The 27,406-nt window shown below is 41.1% G+C and overlaps 1 protein-coding gene across 4 annotated transcripts in view; it reads left to right on the top strand.

Annotated features, from left to right (window-relative positions):
* Positions 1-27,352, top strand: part of cadm3 (cell adhesion molecule 3) — a 128,482-nt gene extending 101,130 nt beyond the window's left edge. Inside the window, exons 6-12 of one of the 4 annotated variants that reach the window (XM_084731644.1) lie at positions 3,670-3,840; positions 4,452-4,542; positions 14,107-14,279; positions 14,694-15,059; positions 16,305-16,325; positions 19,666-19,791; positions 24,401-27,352. In XM_084731644.1, coding sequence (XP_084587770.1) covers positions 3,670-3,840; positions 4,452-4,542; positions 14,107-14,279; positions 14,694-15,059; positions 16,305-16,325; positions 19,666-19,791; positions 24,401-24,519 — 1,067 coding nt within the window. In that variant the 3' untranslated portion in view covers positions 24,520-27,352. Of the gene's footprint in view, positions 1-3,669; positions 3,841-4,451; positions 4,543-14,106; positions 14,280-14,693; positions 15,060-16,301; positions 16,326-19,665; positions 19,792-24,400 lie in introns of all 4 variants that reach the window. The other 3 variants (XM_084731643.1, XM_084731645.1, XM_084731646.1) reach the window with 3 other exon arrangements.
* Positions 27,353-27,406: the final 54 nt, after the last annotated feature.

Raw genomic sequence — 27,406 nt, 5'->3', positions numbered from 1 at the left:
TGCTCCCCAAGACAATAGTGGTGAATATAATTTTGTTTTTGGTGCTCGCAGCATTAAAAAATGACAACCTCTATTTCCAGAAACAACCTCCTGGTTACTCTGGATAATCCACCAAACACACAGAGAACTGTTATAATTGGAACTCATTTCTAACAGAGAAATATTCCCCGGTATGAAAAACTGTTCACAGCCTGCTCTGTGGATTCTGTGGAGTAATGAGGACCCTGTTTCTGGGGAGATATGCTGTGTGTGCCACAATCAAAATTGCATTCAGCTTGAATATCTCAAAACCTGGACAAAAAAAAAACCAAACCAAAAAAAAAAAAAAAACAACACAAAAATGAAAAAGGGTTTTGCAATTTGGGTAAACTAGCCCTTTAGAATTTGTTATCTTGTATGTAATCCAGTTTAACACAACCTGTTACTGCTTTCCGGTCTGACTGGCTTCTTGCTCCTGCTTGCAGCAGCTGACATGCAAATCTAGCCTGATTATCTAATAATGAACTGAGGAAATGTGAATTATGAGTAAATGTGCATCACTGCTGTCTGGGGAAAAAACACTTAAACCGACTGCATCTTATTTTTGCCTTAATGAGTATGTTCCGTGACCCCTTGGGCTGGAAAAACTTATTAAAACTCAATTGTATGATTGGGAAAATACTGTACACAAGAGTCAAGGAGTAAACAAATAGGATTTCTTCATTCCAAGGTCTGGTTTGGGAGATCCATTGTCTTTAATAAAAAGCGATATACTGTCTATATTTGTGTGTGCCGAGAGAGCGGAAGAGGACAGTGACGAAAAGAGTCCTCTGAGTGGCGTAGGATTATTGAAATGCACCTGGAAAGTAAACTAATTTTCTCAGTGGGTCAGAGGACTGGTTATGGTAATAAAAAGAGAGATGTCATTAGATTCAGTGGTATTTGAAGAGTTCTCTGGAGGAGGAGGTGGTGGAGGAGGAGGAGGAGGAGGAGGAGGGATCTGTAATATCTGTGTGTTTGAGAGAGAAAGAGTGAGATAGAGGGGAAAAAGTGTGCGTGTGTGAGTGTGTTTTCCTATCTGCTCCCCTGCCACTATCTCTGTCTCCTCTGTTATTCATGAGCTTGACCTACATGTGCCCATGCTTGTGTGTGCATGCGTGCGTGTGTGCATGTGTGTGTGTCAGGAGAAAGTGATAAGGTTCCGGTCCACTTTCCAAGATTCACCAACCACTTTCACGGTCTGACCACCCAGTTTGATATTTTCTCTTACAATAGAGTGCGATCTCCGGATGACAGTCTCCACTGTGTTTATGCTTTCATACTTTGTCTTTCTCTAGTGGCTGCTGCTGCTGCTGCACACACTCATTCGCACCTGCCCAGCTCTTCTTCCTCTTTTTTATTTTGCACAGACTGCTGTGGACACTGCCAGACATGTAAAATAAAGGAGAGGAAGGGAAACAGCAGCAAATGTGAAAGTGTCTATATGAAAATCTGTGCATATTGTACGTAAAACTTAAACCATAAAAGCAGACGTGTTTTATCACTCCAAATAACAAAATATGGCTGGGACAGCTTGCCGTTAAGATGTTGTAGATTTTCTTTGTTTGCCAAAATGAAGCTGTGTTCTTGGGTATAGTTGCCTCTGTGTCTGTCCTCGGTGATGGATTACATCATGTGAAATGCAAGCTGTCTCCTAAGCAACAGCAAATGAGGGAGTCCAAAGAAAGCTGGACTTAGCAACATTAGATCTTTAGCCTCCCTCTCTTACCTTTGGTGTCCTTCAGCATGAAACATCACAGACATGCCTGGTTAGTAAACATGAATGTGGTGCATGTGGTTTACTGATGTTGCATTACAGAAGGTTGGAGGGAAGTGAAACTGTCACTCTTTGCACGTCTCCACGTGAACAGGAATGTTGTGGTAGACTGAAAGACTGAAACAGTCTGGTGGTTTTACATAGGCTCCATCTTTTTAGACGTGAAGAAATTCATGTGAAGTCAACTGCAGCATTTTGAAAAATGGAACAAACAGGCTTCAACTAACCATTATTTTTGTCAGTGATTCATCTGAAGATTAGCTTTTTGATTAAAGGGACAGTTCACCCCAAAATCCAAAATACATATTTCTCCTCTTACCCGTAGTGCTATTTATCCATCTGGGTTGTTTTGGTGTGAGATGCAGAGTTTTGGAGATACCAGAGATGTCTGCTTTCTCTGGAATATAACGTAGTTTGCTACATGGGACCACTGTCTTGTTATGCTGGACCTACACAAAGAATCTTGCCATTTTATTTGACACTGATTTTAAATTTATAAACAAATAAATAAATCCCGTTCTTAAATGATCTATTTACCATTTTAGCATTTTAAATAAGGTGATAAATTATGCTAAACTTACCTGACTTGATTATAATATAACTAGATGGAACTCTAGATGGTGTTCGTAATGCTCAAAGGAACCAGAAGGAATTGTGTATCTGCTCATGGACGAGAGATAACAGCTCAGCCGAGGAGGACGTCAACTTGCGTTGTAACAAACATGAGCCTCGTGCCGATGAGTAGATATACACGTCCTTCTGTGAGGTGTTGCTAGAAAGAAAAAGTTTGAACAGGAAATTGCTCACAACAAGCTGTGTGGATTGTCTTGAGTTACTGGTTCATGATGTCTGGCAAGAGACATTGCTGTTGAATTTCTTAAATTATTATTTTTTTAATGCTTTGAGCTCTCTATGGCTGATATCTCTAAAACTTGGCAGCTCACACCAAAACAATCTAGAAGTATAAGTAACATTACAGGTAACGGTTAGGTTTTTGGGGTTTAGGGTTTTTGATTTTGGTGTGAAGTGTCTTTGATATTTTTAATATGTCAGCAAATACAGAAAAATGCTCATCATTATTTTCCAAAAATGGTGTTTTCAAATCACTTTTTTTTTTTCTGAATGACAGTCCATAAACCCAAGGATATTCAGTTTACAACATAAAACAGAGAAATGCAGCAAATCCTCACATTGGACAAGCTGACCCCAGCGAATGTTTGGCAGTTTAGTTCGATTAATGGCTTAAAACATCAATCAATTAGAAAAAAATGTTGATTCATTTTCTGTTGATTCACTAATTGGCAAATAATTGCAGCTTTTTTTTTGTCAAAGTCAGAGAAATACACTCCTCAGACCCACATTACTGCTGCTAGTCCTTGACCTTGAAGGTAACCCTGCAGGGTCTGTATGATCACATTTTATTAGATGAAATGTTTGTATACGTCAGTGAATGAATCTGCCGAAAAAATTGATCCTTTTAGTGAGAAAATGTGCGATATTGCTTTAGGAATGTGTGGAAACGCTTTGTTAGACGTACAGTACATGTGGCATGTAGTGATAGATAGCAGAACAAAACACCCAGGGGCACAAAGGTAACTGCACAGGAAAGGCATTTTTCATTTAATGGGAACAAATGGGGGTCATTGCAGTTCTGTACAGTTCTGCAACATGAAACCACCACATCGTAATTACAGCACAATAACCTTTTCCTGTGCTTTAGTTTATGTTTGGTGTGTATTTTCGTATCCGTGTACATTTGGTGTGTATTGTGTTGTGTCTGTGTAGTACTACTGTAGTGTTGTATTAGTCCCCTGTTAAGATGCAGACGCCTTCCTCTTGACTGTCCCCTCCCCTTTCGTCCCTCTTCACCTCAGGACGTCCAGACGTGGTGGAGCCCGTTCCAGACGATCCCACTTACAACGTGAGCAGCGAGCTCACCTTGGAGGTGAGCCGCAGCGACAACGACGCCCTCATCACCTGCGCTGTCGACCATCCCTCTCTGGCCCCAGGGGACAAGAGGAGCGAGCAGGCTCTGCGGGTGTATTGTGAGTCAACTGGGAAATGGGGGGGTGGGGGAGGAGAGGAGATACAGAGAATGATGGGGGAAGAAAGGGGTGAGTAGAGGACAGACGGATGTGAGGGGGAAATGCAAAGTGAAACCTCAAACTGCTTTGTTTTTTATTTCTCTTTTATTAGGCAGTATGGCCACATTTTCCTCCCTTTGCAGTTTGATCTCTGCTCCAATAATTCCACATTAGCTACCTATAATAATGACCACACAGGAATTTAACCTTCCTCTCGCCCAGAGTTGAGTCACTGTGAATAAGAAGAGCAGGTTATCATCTAAAATGAAACTATAAATGGAGCCGCGTCCCAGTCTGTGTCGATGCTGCCACCCTGTGGGCGAGACGGCGGTACTGCATCGCCGAGGGAGAGTGATGTCGTTGTGTAAGGGGGGTTATGTCATTGTGGGAGGCAGAGAGATGGTGACGCCTACAGGATGCAGACGGGAGTAGATGGAGACGGGGATGAATGAGACTACTGGTGCTGTGTCCATGTCGGTATGGTTAGATGAGTCCTGTGTTATGTAACTATACTGTGTCTGTCTCTGTCTGTGTGTGTGTCTGCGTGTGTATGTTTGTCCTCCACTTGGCAGATACCCCAAATGTGCACATCATGCCCGGGACCGATCTGCCTAGAGAGGGAGAGAGGTTTCATCTTCAGTGTTTGGGCAACGGCAACCCCGAGTAAGACACACACACACACACACACACACACACACACACACACACACACACACACGTTTCATGTCTGCTCATATGCATGTACACTCACACACACTTGTGTTACTATATTCATTTGGATCCATCATTGACTTAATGCATTCTACAGCCCCTTCCTATCTAACCCTAACCCTAACCTAAACCTAAACCTAAACCTAACCTAGAGAGGCAGGTATATACAAGTCTCTGCTGCCTGGCCTTTTGACTCGTATTCTCCCAGCCTACAGCCATTCTCATTCAAATAATTTACCCCTGACTGGAGACGTTTTAATTAGCATATAATACACCTTTTCCAATTCATCATACATTCCCCATGAATATTATTCTCTACATTACCCTCTTAAAAGTCCACAGCTAACTCCTTCTAAAATTATGTCAAGGAGAAAGCATTTTCTGCTTGCCTCTAATCTAACCATAAAACTATATCTCAAAATCAGCGTTTTGGCCCCACAAAGCCAGTCAGACAAGGTTATAAAAAGAGATTTTGTTGTAGTTCCCACTCTGATTGAATGATTAAGTGAAATCGATTGTAGAGATAAATAGAAAATATAGAACAAACTTACTGAGGATGAATTGAGCAGTCTCACTGCTTGAGGGAAAAAGCAGCTCTTCAGTCTGGTGGTGCGGCAGCGGACACTTCTGTATCTCCTGCCTGGTGGCAGCAGTGTGAACAGGCTGTGGCTGGAGTGGGTGTACATAACACAGGAATTTTGCATAAGTTTCCTTATGAAATACAGCTGTTTTTGAGCCATCTTCACCAGGATGTGAGGTTCTCTGTAGTGTTGATTCCCAGGGACCTAAAACCTTCTCCACCTCAGCTCCAATGATGTAGACAAAGGTGTGTGTCTTTGCCTCCTTTCTCTGAAAATCAACAATCAGTTCCCTGGTTCTGCAGAGGTTGAGCAGTAGGTTGTTTTCTGTGCATCATTCAGCAAGACTGTTGTTTTCCTCCCAATATTAAGTTTCATCGTTGTTTGAAATCTGGCCGATAAGGTGGCGTCATCTGTGAATTTCACAATAGAGTTTTCTCCATGTCAGGGGGCTGCAGTCATGGGGGTACGGGGTGAACACCAGGGGGCTGGGCACACGGTCCTAGGGGGCTCCGGTGTTGAGCACTATAGTAGGGGAGGTGAGACTGCCAGTCCTAACTGTCTGAGGTCTGTTTGTGAGGAAGTCCAGAGTATTCAGTTTGTCCATCAGCTGCATGGGCGAGATTGTGTTGAATGCAGAGCTGAAACCAACACACAGCATTCTGATGTAGGTGTTGTTCTCCTCAAGGTGAGTGAAGACTGAGCGCACTCAGACTGAGTATAGTGGGCTCCTGGTTTTTGGACTCTACACATATGGTTTAACAAGCCCAGCAGATTTTACTCTTGCACGCATACACAGTCATTAGCAACTTAATTTTCTCCACATGTGCAAAGACACAATTATTACTCAGTTTATTGACTTCACTATAACTGTTCAGAGTATTAAACACAACTTTAAGTAATTAAATAAACAGAACCTCCAAACAGTATCTTTTATGCAACATCATTTTGTCAGCACATAAGTAAAAGGACTAAACAACACGGTCCAACATTTTCAGGCAACAGAGATAAGGTTTTCACCTCTGTGCTAACAACTAGTGAATTAAGATGATTTGAGTTGTACTCACATTCGTGAGTTGGAGGACTTTATAGTACATTTAGTACATTCTGTCTGCCAGAATCACACCAGCACAAGAGTTGTTGAGAGGCAGAACTTTGCAAATGCAATTCTCAAATGAGCTTCAGTGAAGGGTTTACTGTTTGTTTACTGCAGATGGACCAACAAATCCACATAGCTTTACAACAAAATGTATCCATCAGAGCCCTTTGAAAATACTCATATGACTCTTGTTTCTGACCTGGACTGGTTAAGTTGAGGTAACTGACCCCCCTAACAGCTTGGCTGAGGTTAGGGGAAGGCAGTGGCCATGGTTAGAAAGTGTTAGCGTTTTAGAAAGGTTTTCTGGTGAAAAGATTTCTGCTTTCTGGCTCAAGCCCTGAGGGCTACCTTCTCCATGTGCAGTTAATTCAGGGTTTATGTACTCTTGTTCTTATGTGGTTGTAGTGGTTTTTATCATCTCTTCTTCACCAGTACGAGTGTAATGTCTCACCTTGAACTTGAACCAGGTGTGAGTTCTTAATATTATTCATCTGTCTTGTAAATCTGAGTACATAATTAAATAGATTATCATTTATATCAAGCCAAGTCTTGAAATATAAGAACTTGGCTTGTCTTTTCTCTTATTAAAGCATGGACTGATGGAAGCTCTGACACTAATAAAGAAGGCAGGTTGGGTGCTGCTTTCCTTGCTCCAATCAGATCTGTCATCAGTCATGTAAACATGTAGACATAAAGAAGAGGACACACATGACAAGATAAATATTTTTGAGTACTTAAACATACAAGTGATGCTGACATTTTTCTGGTGACGATTGTTCTTGATGGAAAGTTAATTCAGGTTTTATGTACTGTCTTTCCTATAGCGCTTGTAGGCTTTCTATCATCTCTTCTCTGCCTCTATGAATGCAGTCTCTCTAACATTGAACTCCATTGGCAAAAACAGTCATTTTACCTCACAGATCACAGGATTTGCTAGTTTCCTGCTCCCCGAATTTCTTAGTTTATTTGTGTCATTGTGTGACTTCAGTGAGTTTGAACCATTATTTTGTTGCTGACCCTGTCCATCACAGTTCATTCCTTAGCTTGGTACTCCTCTCTGCTTCTCCTCTCATACAACCCCACACCCAATATTCTGAACTACCCCTTTAAGGTCCACTATGCCTGTCGCTGGTACTCTCCAACAGTCTTAAATGTTGTTGTTTTGGGAGTCACTAGGAATCAACCTATTCTGATATTTATGAGGACGTGTTGAGAGAAGCACGCACACACACGAAAATACCCCCACATTTGGTTACTGAGAAGGTGTCAAATTAAACATCAGGTACAAAATCACAAAACGCATCAGAATCCTTCAAAAATGCACATGCACACACACCTACAGGCTACATGTGCAAGTAGTAACACTGACAATCTGCACACACTCACACAGAAACACTTGTAAACAATCACACATTAGCATGTTCAATTTGTGACACTTTCACGTGCGAGCACTCGCTTGTTCAAACATGACACGTACATAAACACTCACATGGGTGCAGTTAGTGAAAACACCTGCTTGTACGAGCTCTGACGTGTTCACTGTTACTGTGTGTACACAATTATTCTGATACTCTCTCACACACACAGAGAAACAAACTGCACCCCTCGCCTTAAATCCTGCCCACACAAATACACTCTTTCCCCTGGCCTTTCTGCATTATAGATGAACCTCCAGCCAACCAGCCCTATCGATTCGCTCTCCTCCTCCCATCCCTGCCTCCTTCCATCCCTCCATCATCGGGTAACTCTCGGCCGCTGTGTCACTCACGGCTCGTTCGCTCCTCTCCGTCTTGTCACGACGCCTCCTTGCCCTCCTCCTCCACTTCTCCCCGTCCTTTCCTATAACTCTCTTCTATCTCTCCCCACACCTTTTCCCTCCTCCTGCTCAGCTCTCCTATCACCACAACCCCTCCCTTCTCCTCCCCTCTCTCCCCCTCTGTCAGCTCATCACAGCAGTGGTGAGGAATAAGGCTAGCCGTTTAGTTTGATTGGCAGGTGGAACAGATGGGGGCGGGGAGGGAGGAGGTGACTGTCATCGCATGTACGTGCTTTTACAGACATTGAGGGAGTCGATAAATTATAGATAGGAGAGAAGCAAGACGTGAACAGTGTGCCGTGGTCAGAGGTTAAATTCCCACGGGGACCACCTCTGCTAGGAATGTTTTTATTTGTGATACCATTATACTTTGTGGTTGAAAGCATCCATTAAATGATGTAACAAATAGTCATTTTTATGGTAATAAATGGTTCAGAATGGTTGAGACAGTGCAAGGGTTCAGCTTCCACCGGGATCACCCATTCTCAAAATGTACTTAACTCACAGCACATGCAGAGGGTTTAGATAAAAGAGTCTGAAAAGCTGAGTGGCGGAGGCTGTATGTAAAAAAAAAAAAAATGAGGGTTCGGTGGAAGAGAAGAGTGAAATTGTGAGATCGAGGCAAAAAAAAATGACAAGGGAAGGGGAGAGGTAGAGAGGGAAGGAAAACAAACCGACAGGAGAGAGAGAGGTGGAGGGAAGCGGAGAAAAGCGTGGGCAGAGAGGAGACAGAAAGATTTGGTGACAAGCAGCGAATGACTAAGACAGAGAGAGGAAGAGCAAACAAGAGAAATTCTGTGTGTGTGTGTGTGTGTGTGTGTGTGTGTGTGTGTGTGTGTGTGTGTGTGTGTGTGTGTGTGTGTGTGTGTGTGCTCAGTTATGTGCACCGCTGCTTGTGGATGAGCTAGTGTCCAATCAAATCAGATACAGGTTGCCCCCGCAGCTGTCAGTCAAAACCCAATCACCACAACGACACCTTTCCTCCGACACTCCCAGCCACTCGGATCCCTCTCCTCCCCTCGAGCTGCCCTCCCCAATCAAACTCAATGAACGTCACACTCCATTCCGTGATACACACTTTTCTCCACGCGGTCACATCCTGTCAGGTTCAAAAGAATAACTTACCGTATCAAATTCTATACTGTGTTTCCTTGACGCCCGGCGGCAAGAGCTTTCTAATAGAAGAGAAAAGAATTCGTGCTCTACATTCTATTATATTTCCCATCTATTCGATCAGCGAGGGCCCGGGAGTGCTTGCAATTGCATCACATTTCTGCGTTTGAAGTCGTTTAACCAAGTTAGACTCCCTAAGACCGTTCACTTAACACATTTACAGCTAAAAGCCTTGCATAACTTTGACCTAGTAAGTGCAAGCTTCCTTATGTGTTCAAGGTCACAGCCACGGTTAGAAAACAGCAGGTGACAGGTAACAGGATTACATTAATCTGTAACCTGTAAGAGGTTAAGGCCAGACATATTCTGCAGTATGTTTCTCTTAGTCTTAACAAATCCCATGAAAACAACAAAACAAACAATGAATTGATCCCACCAACAAGTACTGTCTGTGTGCCTGGTATAGTTGATTCCACTCTGGTGTCTTCCAGCAGCTACTAATACTCATAAATGAGTTGCACTCAGTGACCTGTTCCTGGATAATTCATCTGTTGTTTTAGTGTAGAGTTCACACAAATGTTGAGGACTGTCCAAAAATGTTTTGAGAACCTTATGTTCACTTGACACAAACACTCATCCCTTGTTAGACTGGCTTATTTTTTATGTTAGGTCAACAAGGTTTGATTTATGAGTTCATTTTATGGACATTTATGAAGCTGATTATTTCAAGACCAATTAAAAACAGATATAATATATAAATATATTTTGACAGTTGGTAACACTTTATTTGAGGGGGTGCATAAGATTGATATTATACTGTCATAACCATCTCTGTCATTTTGTATAATTTGATCAATTATTTCATTTTTAATGCAAAGTTGACATTATTTGAGATGTCTTTGTTATAACAACTTGACATGTACCAAGAAAAATGGCTCTATTATGATGATTTGACCTTAACCAAGAAAAAAAAATCTGTTATGACAATTTGACAATAAACAAAGATAACATAACTTGTGAATGTCTTTGTCATGACAACTTGACCTTAGAAAACTGTAAAGCTTTATGTTTTAACATTACAATAAACTGTCACATGTGGTTAGTTTTGACAGTTGCCATCATGAGACCGTTATAAATATGTCATAAAGTTGCCATTAAATGTTATAACAGAGTAACCCATTGTACTAAGGTTTAATAATGTCAAGTTGTCATGACAAAGGCATCTATCAAGCCATCAAGTTTGCACTAAAAACGAAATAATTGAATGAATGACACTTAATAACAATAGTCATAAACCTTGCCACAAAGACTCCTTCACATCCATGACAGGTGTCATGACATGCTTATGACAGTGTAAGAACAGTCTTAAGCACGCACTATATGTGTTACCCGAATACTGAATGAACTAAAAAAAAAAAATGAACTAAAATAATAAAGTAAACTAAACTTCTAAGTTGAGTGAACAAATTGGCATTTACAGTGTAAAGGCAAAAGTGCAGTGTCCAGCATGCCTTAAAATTTTAAGTTGATTGAATTTAAAAGTTGAGGTACACTGTCCTGCTGCCATAAAGACTCACTAGTCCCTGACAAAAGCCCTATTTACTCCTGTCTAAGTTACTTTTGCTCATGTCTAGTGGTTTTAGGAAAAGTCCTTTTGAAAACCATATCAGGTCAAGTGATTAGTTATTTCATCCATTGTTGATATATAAAAACTGAGAAGAGGAGCTTGAAATATGTCCATCTTCTGTAAGAATCAGTGGCCTTGAGACAGAGTGCCACAGACAGTGTAGGGACGTCAGACAGTGATGAGAGTTGGACTGATGTATTGCTGGTCTTTTCAGGGATTTGTTGAAATCAAGAATAATTAAAAAAAAAAACAAAAAAACACCAGGCTTATTCTTTGATAATCTCTAACTGTAAAAACACTAATCAGATGACAGATAGTTTTGCAGAAATAAGTGTTGGATTACAGAGATTTTGGACATTAACATAACTTAGTAATTCTTATATTAATAATTTAACAAAAACACCCAATGGCTAATTCTTTACTGGATAATGAGTATAGAGGCGAGAGGGAGGAATATGCAGCGCCAAAGTACCCATAATTGCAATAAAGAATGTCTTCAAGCGTATCATGACTTTTGTGCAGTGTTTACTAATGCATGCATGCTAATTGAAAAGTTTCCACTTTAGCAGAGCTCATAGCCAAGAATAAAACACAGACTTTAGACATGCATGATGGAGAATTATTAAGTACTGTCTGACCAATCAGCTTCATGCACTTAAACAACCCGCTGTATAACAGAGATTGACTTTTGAGCGTTATGTTTAATAACACCACACCAGTTACAGCCTGTAAATGTGAAGTTAATTGTTCAGTTAATTGCATATTATCTAGCATTTGGAGGCGGTGTAATACAACAGCTGATTACATTCTATGGCAGGTAACCAGACGATGTATCCAGACATGGTCCAGACACACTTTTTTTAAATGCTTTATGGTTGAATATTCATTTTTTTTATTTGCCTCAGGACAGCTGACTGAACACTACAGCTCATTCTTTTAGCATTGTTAGGTTTTACATTCCTCAAATAACATATATTCATAACTTTGAGCTTCCCAGTAAGTCTCCCATGTGTTTGCTCAGCAGCAGGTGTCAAGGGAGCAGACGATGTTTCTCATTAGTGTTCGCTCAGTGGGAGAATTTTGCCCAGCAGCAGAAACAGAAAGAGTTGTTGTAGGTTTTTGCCTCTCAGAAACATCCAGCTATATTTTAAAATATTCATCCAGCAGAGCCTGGTTTAAGAGACTGGGTCCCAATCTGAGGGTCCCAGCAAAATTTTTCAGGGATTGAATATTGTGATTAGAGCCCGATCGATTTATCAATCAAATATCGGCCTATCACAGCTCTACTGGTCACATGTCTGTATTGGCTTTGTTTGGATGTATGTATTCTTCTGTTTAAAAAACATTAGCTAATATATCAATATCTGAATTTTCCAACATGTTGTGATCATTGCTGGCTACTTTTATTTTATTTCATTGAAGAAGGAAAGAAAAAGTACATCAAGTTGAAAGGAGAAATTAATTTTATGCAAACAAAAATGTTGTACACATCAGATTTATTATTTTATCAAGAAAATGTTTTCAAGTCATCATTTCTGATTGATTTTTAATACTGTGATAAATGATATTAATATTATGCTGTGAGTTTTTGGTGTTTGGTATTGTTAAATCCCTAGAGGGCCTATATTTCAGCATTTCATTCATTTCTGGGTGGAAAACTGAATGAAATTGTTGTTTTTAAAGATGATCATTTAACATATAAACTCTCACAGTATAAGGGCACGGTGACAACCTGAACACTATATATTGACCTATGATGTATGTCAACTTATAGTCATATGGACCTCTGTGGTGATCATATAAGCACGACCTTGTTGCTGCTATTTACAGTATATGTAAATAACTGTATATATGTATAACTGTTTTATTTTTTGTTTTTATTTCATTCAATTTTGAATTGAATTAATTATCTTAATTGCGTATGTATGTAGCACGAGAGAGCTACAGTTCTCATTTTGCTGTACAACCCTGTGTTAATAATAATAATAATAATGATAATAAATGACCTTGATACTTTGATACACAGAGCCTCCACTCTCTGCTAAACAGCCTCATCCTGCAATAGAAGAGTGAGCAGTTAAAACAATTAAAGAATTAAAAGAACAATGATGAAGTGTCAGGGAGAAGAAATCACTGACTTTGTCAAAAAAACAAGGCTATTAAGTTTGTATGGTTGTTAAACATTAAAATAATAATAATAATAATAATAAAGACAGAAAACTGTATAGAACGTTCTCAAAAAATATCAGGAAAACTCAGTTCTGATGCAATATCTACAGCAAATAATCTGCTCAAAATTGCACAAAACCTCCTGAAGTTATGGCGTTCTTTACTTGGTTTAATTGTACAGTTTATCAGTTATTCTGTGCTGTTATTGTTATGCATTGAATATAATAAGAAATATCCGTAAAATATGTTGCTTTTTTTAGGGATCGTCAGTTTACTTAATGGTAGAAAAAGGCTTCTTTTAAGGATAAAGGTTAGGAACCACTGTTCTAAGAGATGTATTGCTCCTGCCTTTAACATTTACTGTACAGCCACAAATAGCCGCCTGGCCTCCACCATGAATTTACGTATTGCACCCTTAGGTGTCGCTGAGAGTTTTTTCACATTTCGAAGAGCGATTAATCAGTCCGGCCCATTCAGATCTGTCCCCGATTCAGACTCCCCATCATTGTAATTACTGTACAGCGCTTAAGGACTCGCGCATTTACATAATTGATTCTTTTATCAAGGCACGTCTCGCTATCTCTCTCATACACAATCTGTTATGCAGAATGGATTTTTTAACGCCGGCTGATTTGAAATGCTGATCTTTGTTCTGTTGTCTTCCTCTCCCTTCATCTCTTTTAATCTCCTTTCTTCTTTTTCAAGCTGCGGCACTCTTCCTCCCATCATTTTCTTTGTCATTTCTTTTTTTTTTCCCACTTTTACTGTCTGCTGCAACAACTCTGCTCCATCCCTTTCTCTGTTTTCCTACTGTAACATCCATCTCTTTCTCTCATTTGTTTTCTGCTTTTATCTTTTCTTTTTCCATCTTTGTCCCCCCCAGCCTAACCTCCTCTCCTCTAACCATTTCTTCTCTTTTCCTTTCCATCTCCACTTCACCCTTGATCATTTCATCTTTTTTTTCTTTCTCCTGCAGCACTTGTCACAGCCCCCTTCTCCTCTCATCACCTCGTTCGTCTTTTGATTTTCACTTTTAGTTACTTTTTTTTTGCAAAATGTGCAGAGTATACAGTTCAGCTCAGGACTCTCATTCTTTCTGTCTCTTCTTTCTCAGGCCCACCTCCTATGTGTGGGAGAAGAAGGATGGAGAGCTCCCCCCTATGGCCAAAGTTGATGGTGCTTACTTACGCTTTGAGACACTCAACAAATCTGATAATGGCGTCTACCTCTGCCACGCTGACAACGGCATTGGAAAGAGCTCGGGGGATTACACACTCCTGGTGCAAGGTAATCAGAAAAAGCAAAAAGCGAAGGAGAGACAGCCAGAAAGAGGGATGTATGGTGGGGACTGACGTAGATGAAGAGTTGGGATGTCTTCTTCTTTTACGTTTCTTCATCACGTTTTTTTATTTCTGTCGTTTGTTGTGGCTTTTGCTGGTACTTCCATCTTTTTTCTCTTCTGATTTTCTTTCGTTTCTTTCCTCCTGTTTTTGTTTGGTGTTTTGTTTTTCTCATCCAACTGCGCCACCACAACCACCACCGCCAACCACTTTACCATCCAACCGCTTTTGCTCGTTCTGGCGCTTCTTCCCCTTCACTTACATGTGTCCCGTTCATTCGATCCATGGCCATTTTTTTGCGCTTCGCTTGCTCATTCCCACTCCTCCACTTCATCTTCCTTCTCCTCCTCCACCTCCCAAGATCTCACTGACCCAGACTCCCTGGACTACACCTCCCCTTTCCTTGTCTCTTCCACCTACCCATCTGTTCCTCCCTCCCTCCTGTCCTCCTATCCTCCTGACATTTCCGGCTCCGGCTCTGACTCCACTTCCGACCTCGTCTCCCCTGACTCTCCCCCTGTTCCCACAGCCGACGCTGCAACTGCCACCCCCCAATTCTCTACCACCACGCTCTCCAATGCCCTCTTCCCCGACCTGTCGCTCTCTCCCGACTCCTCTCCCTTCACAAGCATCGCTCCTTCCACTGCCACTCCCCCCTCCTCCCCTGACTCCTCCACCCTTACCCCCTCAGTTTCAGTCCGGCTGAACGGAGTGTACACTTTCACAGGTAAAACCATCTGAGTTACACACTCGCACTAACACACACTTGCAAACAAACGAGATGCGAGAAGCTTAGTAATGGAGTGGAAAAACAAACACCATTCAAGTTACTACTTTGCTATTTTCTTCTTCTATACACAAACTGTGCTTGCATTGTGGAGCAGTCAAAGACATTGGGAGTTTGTTTTACACACACACATTCACACACATGCAAACACAAACACATACTCAAAGCTGACAGCAAGAACAGATTTGAAGAAAGGGGACTCCCTGAAATCTTTGTATTTCATGCAGATGGGCGTGGTTGTAGGAAACTGTCTCAGCCCGCACACTGGAATACACGCATACAATATGAGATCAGTTTATTTAATTCACATCAAGTATGAAGGCATACAGAAGACACTATTCATGTTTCATTTTAGCTAGGGTTGGGCAATATATCGGTATTATATAAATATTGTGATATGAGACTAACTATCGTCTTAGATTTTTGGTATCATGATATGGCATGAATGTTGTCTTTTCCTGGTTTTAAGGCCTGCATTACAGTAAAGTAATGTTATTTTGTTACGATTGTCAATTTGAGACAATGAAGTCCAGCTGCGGCAGCAGGACAGGGAGTAAAAATCTAAGTGTAACTGCATAAATCGAAAATCACAAAAAAGAAAATCGTCTTGTAGTGCTCAGGCAAAGGTGGGTTGATAAAACACAACACACTCTTTTCCATACACATTCTTGTTTGGCTTGACTCAGTATGACTCGGCACATCAGCCCAGTATGGCAAGAATTTGCATTTCCATTTCTACATGCTTGAAGGTGTGATTTTTAACTGAAGACAAGCTTAGCTTGAGTGAAACGGCTGTAAAACGAATAAACACATAGCGTCCATCTCAGGCATGACTCGGCACAATTAAAATGGTAACGGGAATACAAAACAGCACAGCATGGCCAAAAGTACCAATGGAAAAGCCCCATCTGTGTGACGCAGGACGTAAGGCCCCACCCCTGGGTGAAAGTTTTTAGGGAGTCCCTTGAAGAAACTCACAATGAAGGGAAAAATGGCATTCGTGTGACCTTGTCACAACTGTTTGATGTTTTATTTCTGCTTTTCCTCTGTCTTCCTTTTAATAACCCCTAACCCCCAAACCCTCCAAAACACACTCTTCCACTCATCTAATCATCCATCCATCCATCATCCACTCATCTATCCATCTAAACATCCAACAATCCATCTACTCATCCACTTCAGAAGATGCTGGAGACAACAGTCCAGGTATAACTTTTCCACCAGTCACCTGTTGTTCTGGCTTTTCTGTCGTTCTAACTTTTCGTCTGTCTGCCTGTCCGTCCAGCCGTCTGTCTGTAGTTCTGTCTGTTCTGTCTGTTTTAGTCTGTCTGTCACTCTGGGAGAAAAAAGAAACAGTGTGGGGACACTTTGAACTTCTGAAAGCAGAGGGATGAATATTTCATACTCCTCCTGCCCACGTAATGCTTTGTTGTTGCCCATACATGCACAGACAGCCTCAAAAACACAAGCTCTCACACACACTCTTTCACACACTTGCATTCATCTTGGCGCTATTCACACCAGGCACTCACTCACATCTATCTCACACAGACACACACACACACAAGCATGACCTCCTAAGTGGTACAAGTCATTTACACAGTGTTCCACTTCCTGTGTGTGTGTTTCTTTATGTGTGTGTTTTTCTGTGTGTGTGTGAGTGCTGGGAGAGTGGGTGGGGGGGTGGAGGGTAGTGGGGTGGAGGGGGGGGTCAGGCTTCGAGGTGTTCTTGGGTCTTGTCTGCTTTCCTTTGATGCTGACAGCAGGATTTATGGGCTCATTCTCAGTCTCGCCTCGTCAGCATGCCCCTCTCACCTCCACGCCGGCCAGCCAGAGTGTGTGTTCGACTTTCTGTGCGTGTGTGTCATTCTGACTGGTGCTCCCCTTTGCACCACCCCTCTCTCTTCCCCCTCTTCTCCCTGTTCTCTGTGTATGCCTGGCCTCTGGTTGGTTGTTGTCATGCCCCTTCACTTCTCTAAACTGGCTGAAATGTGACTTTTCTCCCCCAAATTTGGACGCTGAACAAAATCATTGTGCCCCAGCTGGTTGGAATGTATCCCATCCTTCCTCAGTTTCAGTTTTGTCTGGTTGTCAGTGGCTGTTTCTCACGTTCCTGTTCTCTAAACCAGCTGTTTCTACCTCTGATTGGTTGAATCCTTGCCCTCAGTATTGGTTTTTACCCTTCAAACACTCACCAAGTGCAAGCAAGTGTCTCTTTCCACCTCTTCCCTTTCCCCTTTATATTCCTCCATTATCTGTTTTTTGTCTTTTTGGTATGAGAAGTGCTGCTTTTGAGTTGTGCCTATCTGAGTGACTTTCAAATTGACACCCAGCGTTTGATCCGGTCTGGAAAAGTCAGGCGAAATAAATGATGTATCAAATTATTTCCCTTAGATTGCTCTCTTGTCTGAGGGGCAAGTAGCTGAAGTGGCTGAAGCAAGGCGAACTGAGAGGGAAAATATAAAATCTCTGCTGTTGGGTGAAAAACTTGGATCTTGAAAAAGTGCCAGCTTTCCAGATACGAGGAAAAGAAGCTTTCGGCTTCACTGCCATGAATTACAGACTTTACCCACAAGGTTACCCAAGGGAAAAATTGGTATATTTTACCATAATAAAAACATACTTTTAGTATACAGACTATACAAAGTATACAACCATATTTTGTCAGTATAAAAGTAACACATTTCTTGGTAACCTATTTTATTTTTATTAAATGTATTTTTAGTGCTTCTTTAAAATGTGCCATATACTGATTACCTTTTTAAACTCATTGTCAGTATTAGTTTAAAGCTGAAGTGCTGTTAAATTCATAGCAAAGGTAAATCAACTTTCTCTTTAAAATGCAAGTATACTTTTGAATGTGCCAAAGTAAAGTTTTAAAAAGTGTTTTAATATCTATTTCACAATACAATTTTACTCGCATAATACTTAATGAAAGTAATCCAACTGTATGTTTGCATCAAGCTGACAAGTTAACCCTGAGTTGCCACCTGCTAACTGTGTCAGCAGGGCTGGGTATCAGTACTCAAATAAATAACTCATTACCGAGTAATATATATTATACCCAGGTCAATTAAAAAAAGACTATTTGCATGTTTTTTTTTTTTACATATTTTACACACAGACTGGTTGTGTATTTCTGATTTCAATTTCAGATCATGCTTCAGACCCATTAAATACATTAACGACTAGTGTTATATTTTGGGAGCACTGAATAGCTTAAATTATCTGACCTGTACAATTGTATTATATGTAATAACTCTTACTGTAATTACACCCTTTTATATTATTATGTATTACACAGAGACTCATACAACACAAAAAATGTGTTCTTATATTCAGTACAGAAAAGTTTACTAAAGTAAAATGCTCTCAGAAAATATGCTCAAATATTTTTATTCTTCATTTTGAGCATAATTTTAACATATTTTGAATTCCTTAAATCAGTTCAAAATGCTTTGACAGTACAGTTCTTAATTATCAATGGTAATTGATTTTTTGTTTGTTTGTTTGTTTGTTTTTTGCAAAAAGGCACATCTGATACTTTAAATAGAAAGCTGTTTTGGTAGCCAAAAGTAGATGGTGTAAATATAAATGAATTATTACATGCAGCTTTTATCATACTAGTATAATAAATACAACAAAATTACTTTATTTTTAAATAAACGCAAAATGTACTAAATGTATTAAACATTCTTTCAGAAAATGTACTTGAGTATCTTCCAGTTATTATCAGGGACCCACCATATAGCTGTATTAAACTAGACAAATTTTGAATTCTGGACTTAATTGAAATTTTGAATTTGGGGCTTTTGGACATTGGGTGCCTTGGGCTCTGGTGTATTTGCCCATCTTCCCCGGTTTTAAATCCAGCCTCAGACTCTATAACAGAGTTGTGAAGGTTTCTCAATCCTTAGAGGAACATAAAATCCTTCAGATGAAGTGAAAAGATGGAAATAACCACAGCTGACTGAAGGGGCAAGGATTTCACCTGACATCAACAGTGTGTTCTGCCCAGAGGGTACCTACAACTGATTGGGACTGGGTCTGTAAACCACACAGAATCCTGTTGCATGTTAGTCACGAACAATTTTTAATAGAGGGTGACGCAGTGGCCCCCTTCTCTTTTCTTTCGCCTGGCTTTTTTCATATCCTTGTCTTTGTCTTCTGAAGGTTTGCTGCTGTGCCTGGGTATTATATATTGACAAGTCCTCTCCGCTCCCCTCTTCTTTTCTTTCCTCTCTGTCACTCTCCCCATTATTCTCTCTCTCTATTTCTGCTGCCTTTCATCATCCGTCTCCCGTTTCCACCAATATTCATCCTCCACCCCCTCCTCCCTCTGTGCTCTCAATCTCTGTCTCTCTGTCCCTCCATCCTCCTCTATTTCTCACTGTCTCTACCTCATTTTCTGTCACTTTGTCTCTTTCTTTCTCATCCATTCTTTCCTTGCCTCCCTCTTATTATGTCTCCCATTTTCTTATCTTTACGACATGACTTCCTTTTCTCCTCTCCCCTCTTTTCCCCGTCCCTCCGCCCTCTTCTTAAGACCCCACAGCCATGTCGACCTCTTCAGGGGTGGACCACGCCGTGATCGGAGGGGTGGTGGCCGTTATCGTCTTCATTCTGCTCTGCCTCCTCATCGTCCTCGGCAGATACCTCATCAGACACAAAGGTCAACTGCTCACACACTCGCCCACGCAGACGCACGTACACACGCGGACACACTCATGCATGCATGCATGAGCGTACAGCAAGATACACTTGCATAAATATGGATACACGCGTAGCGAGACAGGATCTCACACTTACAAACATGCATATGCATACAGATGCGGCAACACACAGAAATGCACTCATACCTAAAAGTGGATTCCAAGCATAAGCTTCACTTCTTTTTCTCTCAAAGCCGAATAAGAAAATTAATGAATGTCAATAAGTGAATGTTTATTCATTGCCTTTTTAATATATTTTGGTTCACACAACTTCCAGTGAGATTAGATTTCCTGACGTCAGCGATGTTTCAGCAGCATATTTTCAATTATATGGTCAAATATGGGATTTAAAGTGAGTGCGGTAGAAGTATAATAGCTTCCTGGCCATATTGTAAGTTTGTCACTCTGTTGCTCTGTGAGTGGGAGACATAAGAACAGGATTCCTCCAGCAAGGGGCGAGTAATATCTTAAGACATATTTTAAGGAATGTTTCAGCACGCCTGTGATGCTCTGGATAAACACTTGGTCACCACCACAGTGCACCAGATTCAATCCCCAGTTCTGGTGCTTCCAGCTGGTTCAGTATGTTGAATTGCTTGGTGGCCAGTGGTCACAGATGCCAGGTGTGTGAGGGATCATGTCCATGTCACTGCATTAGTGACTCCCTCTGTTTGGTTACAGGTCCAGTCTGTAAGATTTACTTGTGTTTATTTGCAGAATATGTCAGAAATTGAACATAATAACATGTTTTCATTAGTGTATGATCACCTGAAAGTAAGACAGGTTCATACCAACTGTGTTTAGTTTGGTTGAACCAAACCCTGGAGCGTTTACCCCCTTGGTACGGGTTGGGTTGGTGTGAATGCTGGACTAGAACTCTGATCTGGACCTTACAGCCGGTCTCTGGTCCACTTTGAAGGAGTGGTCTCAGACCGCTGTCAAATGAGATGTTCATTTCTGATATGAAAGCCATTCAAACCAATCACAGAAGCGTACCATTGTACGAGCCATTTCACTGATTAAAAATATTTTCTCTTCTTGTTTGGTGACTGGTGAACTAGCAACATGATACCAAAGTGTAGACAAGCAGCGGGCAAACCTTGACTCATAACAAATTGAGAAATGCTTGCATTAGTACATATTTTTAATATCTGCTGTGTCATGAAATGTTCATATCACGGTTCCTACGGAGTATGAACAAGATGATATCCACAATATCCTGGTAGAAATTGGGCCATTTGTTGACATCACTACCACCTAACTTGTTTCTAGATTTTGTTTCTGGACAGTTTTGCCTTTGTAAATGCTAACCTGCCCAAAGAATTGTGTTGTTTTTATTACCTCAGAACGTTTATATCTACAGTAGGTGTGGATCTTTTTCCATGGAGTCCACCATGGTGCACCGTCTTCTTTCTACAGTAGTCCAGAAAAGACAAACAAACACTGGTCTTTATATGGCCTTTCACATTTGCACACACTGGTCCTTTAAGGCGCTTGTCCAGAGCAGAGAAGGATCAGGAGATGATAGTGTGTGAAGCTCCTCACTGTGTGGGCAGTGAATATGTACAAGTCTGCAGGCCAACAGAGGAGTGAGGAATTACAAGGACTGTATAGGACATGAAAACTTGGTGATTATGTGTCATTTCACTACCATTATGTGAGAGTAAATGCAGGTAGTTCCCACCACTGAAGCACAAAAGCAACAGATGAAACAACAGACATTATGGGCACTTACAATATAATGACCAGACAGCTACGCTTTCTAAAGTTTTACCAAAGTTTAAATCACTTTGAAAGTAGACAAAATGATCTCAACTTTGGTTCCACTTTCCAGGTTTTTCCAGAGCTTTCAGCACCATCTCCCAATCTGTCTAAGTATAGAAATTCAATCAGGTCCTACAGAAGCAGGTGGTCATGATGTGTTCAAAGAGTCTCTGGAGTCAGATGTGGACATCCTCCTTGATCTTTCTCCGGCTGTGCGCTGACTTTTGGTCAATGACTTCGACCTCCTCCCAGTCGATGCTGTGACCGTTTTTTTCCTGTTACTCATTCAGCGTCTTGTCCAGGGTCCTCGCTGTTAAAAAGCGTTTCCCTCATCTGTACCATCTTCCCATATTGTATTCAACCGCCTGTCATTTCATGACCAAAGCTCTATGCCTAATTTGGTAAGCCTTTTGATGACAACTCAATCAACTTGATTACAGCTAGTTAAGGTCTAATAGGTAATAAAGACTGTGACTTGTGGCTGAATGCTCCAGAAAAAGTTTCAAAGTGGACCTTTATTATTACTGATTATTATAAAGCTTATTTTGTATTTCTCTGGTCAAGAAAGTACTTTCCTACTCGCTTTAAAAGCAATATTTAAAGTATAAGTATGATAATTATGAGCAAAATTGTGAATATAAAGTTGAGTCATGAAGTTTATCTCTTGATCTTAGCAGGAGAATCAAATAATAAAATCCTACTGAGAGTTTTGCTTGGACGACAAAGACTTGACGGAGGTCAAAAGATGTCTAGACACCTTAGTTCAAACTGAGCTAACATTGGTTGAAAAGAAAAAGCTTTTTAGATGTCCAGGTCATGTATAACCTCTGCACTGTTTTTAATTATATTATATTCTGGGGTGTAGTGATGAATACAGAGGTGGGTCAAGGCAAGTCAAGCCAATTTTATGTATGTATAGCATCTAATCATAGCAGAAGTTATGTCGCGGCACTTTTCGCATAAAGCAGGTATAGACTGTACTCTTTACAATATTATATTTAGAGAGCCAATAGTTCCCATGAAGAGCAAGCAGTAAGGCATCAGCTGGAAGGAAAAACTTTCAAAAGGCAGAAGCTTCGAGTGGATCCAGACCCTACTGGTTTAACTGTAGCGTACCTGCCTTGTTTCCCCCTCATCGATTGATACGGGCAGTAGGTGATTTGTTCATTTTTAACAGGGGGATGGACCCAATTCATTTCACTCCCAAGGTGACTATTTAACTGACTCATGAACAACTCTTGTAGCTTTATGGTTTAAACAATATTATAGATTGAAGATAAAAATGACAGAATTGTGGGACTCTGAGAATAAATTGGAATTACAAATCTGTCTGCCACTTCAGAACTACGGACAGCGCCGTTAGTTAATCAATACACATCACAGTTTGGCTACTGATATTTCCCCAGCCATGGTTGGGGCCACATATTCAACAAGAAAAACCCTCTGTCCCTGCACTCGGGGATACTTGGGGATGAGAGAGGGCATAGGATGGCAGATTAAACAAGCAATATGTAACACTTGTGTGTTACAGACTTGAGGAAGCTCAGGCAGGCTGTAGGAACATGGCAGGAGCACAAGATGGGCACAACATTGTAAACTGACAATAACGAGTGCTGACCTGTGCTCCACTGTAAGTTGTTCTGCTGTTTATAACTGTCAGCTGGCTGTTAATGTAAAGTTAAGCCTGTTATCCTGAAAATCCACACTCTGGAGTTTCAGTTCAGTGACTGCCTGTCTCACTGCCTGGCCAACTCCATTAACATAATACTCAATTTAACCGCTATAAACATCTGCTCCTTCTAAAAGATTATTAATGATTTATTACAACTCATAAACCGACACTGACTCATTTAGCAAACATTTGGCATGAATTTGAACTCTAATTAATGTGAAACAGGCAAAGAAAAAGTCAAGATATGGCTCAGAATAGAAATTTCAAAACAGGACATTGTAGCAAATATTTTAACTTTTTTCCTTAATCTCTGATGACATATCATGGTAGTATTATGAATTATTACAACAAATATATTATAGATTGCTTCTTTAACATCGGAGATGTATTTTGGTCACTTGCTGATATAAACGATGGCATCCCCCCTCATCCCCTTTCAAATCACCAACTGGATACAGCTGATCCAGAAACAGAAGACTAAACTTCTCACATCATTTCAAAGAAGTGAATAAACTGAGTTTACCTGAGTGACCCTGCTCTGAGCCTCTGATTATACTATATGTTTCACTGGGATGCAGGTTTTAATTAAATATTGAAATACAGTCATTGAAATACTGGTGAAACGATGATATGTAACCTAGATGCCTAAAAACTTTAACTCTTCAACTAAATTTAGCCCAGTTTTAACCTAGACACGTAGACATCTCTTGACCTGCAGATCAAATTAATGTTCACAAGGAAATGTCAGGTAATAACAAAAAAATTGACTTGAACTGACTTTTTGCCTTAGTTCTGACCCATTATACACAAAGAAACCTTCACATAAAACCTCTCCAAAGGCAGCCAGATAAACACCTTTTCATCAGCTGTCCTCAGGACTTTGTGTCTCCTAACATCGCCACAACCTAAAGAAAACTTTACAACATAGTAATTCACTCACATTAAAAGCAAAAAAAGAGCAAAAGTTACCAAAAACACCTGAAGTGATCATTTAGACATCATATGGGAACATCTTGCCACTCTACTGTTTATAACAGTGTCTGTCTGCTGGCCTTTAGCCATCTTACAGTTCCAGTGTTTGACTTTTACTGCCTCAGCTTACCACCCCCCCCACTCTGTCTCTTCTTCCACAGGAACGTATCTGACCCATGAGGCCAAGGGCTCAGACGACGCCCCTGACGCCGACACGGCCATCATCAACGCAGAGGGAGGCCACTCCGGAGCAGAGGACAAGAAGGAGTACTTCATCTAGACAGAGCGTGGAGCGGTGGAGGGAAGGAGGAGGAAGAGGAGAAAGGAGGAGGAGGACATGGAGTAGAGGCGAGGGGAGGAGTGAGGGGGAATAAAACCTCCATTTGTTTTCACGACGCTTCAGTTCTTCACTCAGTTGGAGGGATGATGGGTGGGGAAGGGAGGGAAAGAAGGAACTGTGGGCAGGATAAAGCAACGCTTCAACTGGTACTACCCTCTTTACATTGATACAGGGAAGTGAGATTTTGCACTGACATACGGAGACGAACTGAAGTCACACATTTAAAGACACACACACACACACACTCTCACACACACACACACACACATACATACATACATGAGTCAGTTTTGGGGAAAAACTCTTCTCACATAGACTTGAATGCTCATAGACGCTCAGATTAACACACACAAGCCTCCTACTAACATTTCCGACTGACATATTAACACATTTTTACACAAGCATCCTATTTCTAACTGTTAGCGCCTCGAAAAAGCAAAATTGTAACTCACATTCCGGCATCCCGAGCTGATACTTCACTTCTCGCAAAAATGTCTCCTCGACATTCAAACCCAAACCAGCTCTGTCTTTTCACGTTTGTGTCCTCATTCTCTCCATCTTTAACAAGGCAGTATCCCTCTGTAAACATCCGAGTGGCAGAGAAATCCATCCAAAGCAAATTATGACTGACAAACATAATCTCCCCCTCTCATGGTTTAATCTTTTTATGCCATCAAACCTCTTCCCCGCGTTCCTCACAAACCCCCCCGGTACGAGCCGTCGGATTTCCCACAAATGCAGCACCACACGACATGCAAACACTCATGCAAAAATAGCATTCCCGCCTTGCGCTACCAAGCCAAGGGGCTCCAGTATACATATATAAATATATATATATATAGAATTATATAGCATTCTTTTTACTTGACAGAAAATGTTTGGTGTGCTGTAAATACACTCTCTCTCTACCTTCTGTCTTCTATCCCTCTTCTCTCCTGTATCTCATACAGTCTGTTACTGCATTACAGTAACTTATATACTCTAAAAAAGAAGCCTGCCTGTTTTTATTACATGCGTGGAAATGCAGTCGAAAACTATCAATATCTGGGGAAAAAAATATAAAAATAACAACGACTATGTTGCGATGAAAACTAACCTTAACAGCAAATATTTGTATGAGGTTTTCCTTCCTGTTTTCTTAATTTTATTCTTTTGTTCCTTTTGTTTTTTGGGGACTTATGAGAGATTTTTGCTCCTCAGTGTCTCAGTGTGTTACTGTCAGTGTTAACGGTTTGCAGTGTCTGTCAGTTTGTCAGTCCAGGAGTCCATGAATATGACTTGCAACTTGTATTTTGATTTCGAGCATCAAGGTTCACCATTTTTCCTCCCTTCTTTGTCAGTCCTCTGCTCCCAAACACCAAACTGTAGCAAAACCTCGGTCGAACGCAGCTTCGAAAGGTGTCAAAGTGTTTGTTGGAGTTTTCCTGGAGTATCACTGCCCAGCGCACGTGGACCGCTCTGGTCCTCCTTCCACTCGGCCCCCGCAGCACTCGACTCCACCCCCACAGAACACTGCTTGTCTTGGCGTTGAGACCACCTGGCGCCAAATTCGTTGAGCGGTGATATCACGACTTCCTCTAAGAAGCTGGCAAGCTCGCTGCTTCAGGGAGGTGAAAATGCTTGCTTGCTTTCCACTACAGGGCCAAACAGGACTGCCTACATGCATTATGACAAACTTCCTGGCAAAAAAAAATCCCTTTATGTTATTGTTTTTTTTCTGTGTGTGTGTTACTGTGAGCAGAAATCATTCGCCAGCTTAGCAAAAGGTTCCCATAAATGAACGGTGTTTTATTAAGGTTCGGAGTTCGCCTTGGCACTGACAAGCTCCACTTGGCCCGGCTGTGGAAATTGATTGCAATCTAACTAAGAGGCTCTGGGCTCCAGACTGTACCCATGCCAAGGTTTGGCTCGGTGGGCAGTGTGCCGAGCCGGAGTCTAGGCTGCACTAACACTGAAGAAAGTCATTTAGGAACTTAAATGTCCTCTTTTTTTTTCCTCCCTCCGCTCCGCTCGTCCATTTCTTTTCATTCTTTAATCAATCACCCCGTCTGCGTCCTCATCCACCTTCACCCAGTCTCTCCTCTCCTCATCACTCCGCCCCCCTCCATCTCTGATCGATGTCCGATTCTCCTTGCTGGTCTCCCTCTCTCATGTAAACGTACAGTAGAAGTAGCGCCTCTAGATTTGCTGGCGTGCGCTGATGGCTCTCTGCAGCACTTTTTCTTTTTTGGGGAGTGTTTTGGAGAAGAATCCATTTGCTGTTGTCAGTCTTACCCGTAGACAGTTATGTCTGTGATAGTTTTTTGTACACCCTTTTTGGGAACGTTCAGGGATTGTGCTTACCTTTCCCCGCATTGTCGTTAACTGCTACCTAGCTAGCTGCTTTGAAAGCAAGTGGCCCGGCTAGTGTGACTATAAGCTAGCTATACCACAAAGGGTAACATGACCTGAAGCAGGGTCAGCTGTTTGATTTTATTTTATCTTATTTCTTCCTAGAAAGCTCCGTTGGATTTTGGGGTGGCTAAATTAAAAGGATAGTTTAGAGTATTTGAAGTGGGGTTGTATGGTGTATTTATCGATAGTCAGCGTATTGCCTAAAGCAGAGACCTTCGAAATGTCCCCGGTTTAGCCACTTACAAAAAAAATCAGTAAAAATCAGCATTAATTTAAGAGTACGCTGTATTTAGGATATTTTCATGGTTTTACTTCGTTGCCAGACAGCCTTTCCTGAAGGGAAATCAAAGTTTTATGAGACAAAACTTGCTCTCCTTAAATTAACTCCACAGGCGAAATCAGTCATTTTACCTTGCAGAACACAGGAGACACT

The sequence above is a fragment of the Lutjanus erythropterus genome, chromosome 12, assembly GCF_056507025.1.
Source record: "Lutjanus erythropterus isolate fLutEry1 chromosome 12, fLutEry1.hap2, whole genome shotgun sequence".
Lineage (NCBI taxonomy): Eukaryota > Metazoa > Chordata > Actinopteri > Lutjaniformes > Lutjanidae > Lutjanus > Lutjanus erythropterus.
This window is presented reverse-complemented; position numbering and strand designations above follow the sequence as displayed.